Source organism: Montipora capricornis, chromosome 6 (assembly GCF_036669925.1).
Source record: "Montipora capricornis isolate CH-2021 chromosome 6, ASM3666992v2, whole genome shotgun sequence".
Taxonomy (NCBI): Eukaryota; Metazoa; Cnidaria; class Anthozoa; order Scleractinia; family Acroporidae; genus Montipora; species Montipora capricornis.
Genome location: NC_090888.1, coordinates 4907764 through 4912763, shown reverse-complemented (window position 1 = coordinate 4912763; position 5000 = coordinate 4907764). Strand labels below are relative to the sequence as shown.

Below are 5000 nucleotides of genomic sequence, written 5' to 3'. Positions count from 1 at the left end.
GTGCACTGACACTTGTTTTCTCAGATTGATAGCGGCCAGGCTGAATGGGATGAAAGAGACACATCAGGTGCCACACCTGCACATTATGCTGCAGCACAGGGTATGTGCATTTAACAATTTAATAGATTCCATGGTGCTGTGCATCTGTTCAGTAATAGATCACAGAAGACATCAACATGTGGTGAGAACATAGTGGCCCAGCAACCTAAAACCTCTCGGATCAGAGTTAGAGAATCAACAGACTCGACCCACATGTGACGCCGGGTCTGGGTATCAAACCCGAGCCACATTGGTGGGAGGCCAGTGCTCTCAGCACTTCACCATCCCTTGATCTCCCCCGATACCGTTTCAACATTCTGTAATGATTTTCTTTGTGGTGCTATGCAAACGCTGATGGCTCCTTGGTCAACCCCGTCCTTAAAAATGGACACTTGGTGCCACAGTTTAAGTTATTTACTGGTAATTTGATTCAGACTTTAATTAGTGAAAAGATTGGCACCAATGTGGTCTCCTCAGATTTCCTGCCCTATTGTTTTTTTGTGGGATATTAAGTAACTATTTCTTTTAATATAGGGCATGTTAATGTTTTAAAGTGGCTTAACTTGGAAGGTGATATTTCAACAACTGATGAGCTTGGGGGATCACCTCTTCATGATGCAGCAGAACAGGGACAGTTTGAGGTTTGCATTGGCTGTTTTTCCTGAATGTTTTTGGGAAGTAGTTGAACTATTACAGTTTAGTTGAAAATGTCTAGTGTTCCATTGACACTCAAGTATTATAAACCCATTGACCCCTAGGTGTGAGACTGTCTGATGCCAGGCAACTTTATTCATCAAGAGGCACTGGGTTGACAACCTCCACTGTACATGTACATCCACTCGAAAGCCATGCCCCAGGATCGTTACAATCGTTAGGCTATTAGTCTCTCCCCACGGGGCTTTTCAGGACTAATTTACAATACTTCGTGGGAGACTTTAGCCACACTGCTTAATTACGCAGTTTACAATTCATTTTATGGAATTGAAAGATACCCCCGTCCAGATAAGGGTAGCCCACAACACCGGGGACTATGTCCCCTACTCTTATCGAACAGTGAGTGGGTTCTTTTAACGTCCCATACTATATAATTTCCAACATGGGTTATGAGACGGGACCTCCGGTTTACAGTCCTTATCCGAGAAGACTTGAAAGCCTAACCATTTGCAGATGTAATTACAAAGGCAGCACATTCTCCTCAGTTATTTTAAGACCCTGAGTGTTGGTCCGGCCGGAGTCGAACTCACGACTTCCCGTATGACAGACTTCTTAAAAGGGTTTTACTCTGTCTAACGCCAGACGATTTGCTCATCAATGAGGAGGGTGGGGGATGATTCAGGAGACAGTTACATGTGTTGGTTAATATTGTTACAGTAACATCTATTTTGTAAGAGCTGCACTTTATACCATTTTGGCTTGTACATGTACCTAAGTGGTCACTCTGTTTATAAAGGAATACACCAAAACAAGTTAATTTATTTGTTGCCCCCGGGCAATTAGAAATAATTATTAAAGTCAAATTAATGTTACATTCTTCTCAGTGTGTCAGGTACTTGGTTGAAAATGCCAGTTTGGATGTTGACCAGACTGACAAGGAAGGTCTGACACCATTAGCTTTGGCAATGAAGAGTGGACATCGGCGCTGTATAGATTACCTCAAGATAGCTGCTTCCAAGGTCAGCACTTCATGATAATGTGCAGCCAAATCATCTAAAACCACTACAAAAAGCTTCCTCAAATTGGATTATTCCTTAAAGAACCTAAAATAATACTATGCCACCATTAAAGTTCATTTTTTTAAAATTAACCAGAACTAGGCACCTGTCATTTCTTGGCTAAATCAAAATTAATAATTTGATTTATTTCTCAATGATAAGTTTTAATAAATTAATTTCAGGAGGTGCCTGTGAAGGTTTATGAAATTAATGTGAACTACATTTGTATGTGACGTCCTGTTTCATTATAAGTGTTAAAAGTCAAAATTAGAGTGACAGCTAGCAGTCACAGAGTATTTACACAAATTTAGCCTTACTTGATAGTCTAGTTTGAAGTCAATCTTGAGTCTGTGTTGGCTGTATGCAAATCATATTACCAGTTACTGGAAACCATTTGCAGTACATTGTGCTTCACTTTCAATTAATACAATAAAGCTCTAAAGTTTGTAGTGACAGTGTACATGTAAGTATTACCACCGTCTATTTTTCTTACTTAATGCTATTAAATGCTGATGGTGTTTAATAATTATTGTTGTGTCAGGCCATAATGGCCAACAGAAATGAAACTAAAAATTTTTTTTCCCTTTAAATTTGTGAACAATCAACAGGCAAGATGGGCCCAGCAAAACACAATACATCTTCCAGTCGACCATCGATCATCTTCAGTTGCCAGTAAACGATACGATGAGAAATTGATCTTATATACGTTATAACTAGCAGTAATCGTAGATCATAATGCATCGCCTTGGGGCCCTTAATAGGCAGCTGTATCGGTTTCCATAAAGCATCTTAAGCCTTTTACTCCTAGACTGAGTTATGGGGACTTAATTTCTCACTCTAAATTACTTGTGAACGAAATCCTGTGGTGTTTTCATTGGCACAGAAATGAAACTTCTGATTCTTTCTCCATTTGTCAGCAATCATTCTTTCAAATTTCAGAGAAATTGTTACATTGTATATGTTATGATCTATATGTTATGCTCTGTACGTTACACTCTATATGACATGTAAGACTGTAAGTTCAAGTTTTCATTGCTATGTCTTCTTGCAACTGAAGATCATCAATGTCAATTTCCCTTTACGTATACTAAAAAATTTAATTTCAATTTAGTGTCAACATTACTTATATTTGAACACATTTTTTTAACTGTCAAAGGTTCTCTAATTTTTTCATTAAATTTGATTCTTGCTTATAAAACATATGTAAAATAGAATTTGTTAGTGGCTGACTGCTCTCAGTTGTCTGCAAATCAATAATGTAGTGCCACAGGAGATAATAAAATAAATATTACTTCACCTCTACCTCATGGGAACTTGTCAGTGTGAACTTTCCTTACCACATAAAAAAATAGTTTTGAAATCAGTATTATGATTGATATGACGTAACTATTATAGAGTGTAATGTGAAGTGCTAATTTTCTACCCATATGAACCGTGTGAGCGTTAGCCCTACTGATGGAAATGGGCCCACACAAGGACAGAGGAAAACTCTGGTTAATAGGGCTTACGCTCGCATGGTTCATATGGGTAGAAAACTAGCACTTCACATTACACTTTATAAATATTTAAGTCTGTTGAAATATAAGTGCTACACGACCAACGTTTGAGAAAACGTAACCCTTCCTTATGATTTGTACATGTGTGGCCTTCTTTTTTGTATTTCAGATTAACTTTTCATATTTCAGAAACTTTGCCCAAACTTGGCTGTCCAGGACTTCAAATAATGTTCGGATTTGTTAGTATCGTTTAGAACTTCCTTCCAGGGGTGGAGTCGGCACATAGCAAAAATATTTCGGGAACATTTCAAGGCGCTCTAGCGACTAAGATTGTTTGTGCTACGCCACAAGTGGTCATACAGGAAATCCACTACAAAATGTGCGAAACACGCGAGTTCACGCGAGGTAAAACTGACCTCGTGAGGAGACGCTTGAAATCTCAGAATCATTACTAGCAAAGGCAGTACTTTTGTCTAAAGAAAACTGTTTTGAAAAAGTTTGCAGTCGTTTCTTACAATTATAGATAAGAAATTAAAATCGCGCTTAAACAAAACTTCAGTTGTAGTTAAATGACTGAATCGATTGATCATTGAGTGACTTTCGAGAGTAAGTAATTCTAAAAATAGAAGTAGCACAGCAGACGCAGTTAATGAAATCGGCCAGTCATGGTAAAAAGCGAAATACGAGCAGCCGGCCGTAAGCGCGGGAATCTATTTTACGTCAGATAGATGATTGGCTGAGAAAGTAGCACAAAGTTCTTAAGCCAATGACCACCCATAACAGCCTACGTAACCGAAACAATGGCAATTTAAGGTGGCTTACTACAGTTTTCCGAAGAAAAAGATCAAGATTTTGAAATCTGTGAGATTAAAACAACAGGATGTCTCTTGTGAAGTGTTATTCACTGCCATTGATGTAAACGTAATTTACCTTTTTCCTCTCCCATCGTCCACCGCGCGCTTTGCTAGTTTTCGATTATTGCTTCAGATTTTTATTGGGATACTCAGCGGGGGCCTCTGCGGAGCAGAGAGAGTAAGCCACCTTAAGTGGCAACCTGGGCTTTTTGTACTGGATTAAAAACTGCGCAGTAGACCTTTGTAAAACATTTGTTTGTGGTTGTTATTTTGCAGAAAGCAAAGGCACAAAAAAGACAAATAAAAATACAAAACAATGAAGACAGCTACAAGTCCACTAAAGCAATCGCTGGGAAACAACCTACGAGAGAATACTCTGGCGTGAACTCGACGGTCATGTCCTCCGCGGAGATGGCAAACCCTATGCATTTTACCGGTGATTTCGACAGCAATAATAATGATACAGGTAGCGAGGTGAAAATACAAGCAAAGAGGTATTTCCCATCCTTTTCATTTGCTGAAGAAGGCTCCGTAGTGTCAAAAAAGCTATATAATACATCAAAACAAGACCGGTCAGCTAAAACCGTAGGTCGCATCACTAGCAGCAGCCTTGTTGGCGACATCGATGTCAACAATAATGTTGCCAGTAATGTCCGCTCTACTGGCAATGATTTTTCCAACACTGGCGTCACCTATTCCAACATTGGCAGCAATCATTTCAAGGCTAACAATATCAGATGGCGCAGCAACAAAGTAAAACGACAAGAACGAACGGAGATCTCCGATTCAATTTCTTCCTCAGATTCAGCTTCAGTGTTACTTCAAACGGCAACATTTCCATTGCACAGCTCACAGCCGAGAGAAGCAACGCTCCTTGCCTCTTCGGAACGAGTGAATCC

At 39.3% G+C, this 5000-nt stretch overlaps 2 protein-coding genes across 3 annotated transcripts in view; both read left to right on the top strand.

Annotated features, from left to right (window-relative positions):
- LOC138051352 (uncharacterized) overlaps positions 1-5000 on the top strand; it is a 543513-nt gene that overhangs the window by 424438 nt on the left and 114075 nt on the right. The gene's annotated exons all lie outside the window — the stretch shown is intronic.
- Positions 1-5000, top strand: part of LOC138051336 (espin-like) — an 11879-nt gene that overhangs the window by 2579 nt on the left and 4300 nt on the right. The window contains exons 4-7 of one of the 2 annotated variants that reach the window (XM_068897531.1): positions 25-100; positions 574-680; positions 1578-1712; positions 4378-5000. The exon at positions 4378-5000 is cut by the window's right edge and continues 80 nt beyond it. In XM_068897531.1, the coding sequence (XP_068753632.1) occupies positions 25-100; positions 574-680; positions 1578-1712; positions 4378-5000 (941 nt within the window). Of the gene's footprint in view, positions 1-24; positions 101-573; positions 681-1577; positions 1713-2359; positions 3042-4377 lie in introns of those variants that run through there. The other variant, XM_068897532.1, reaches the window with a different exon arrangement.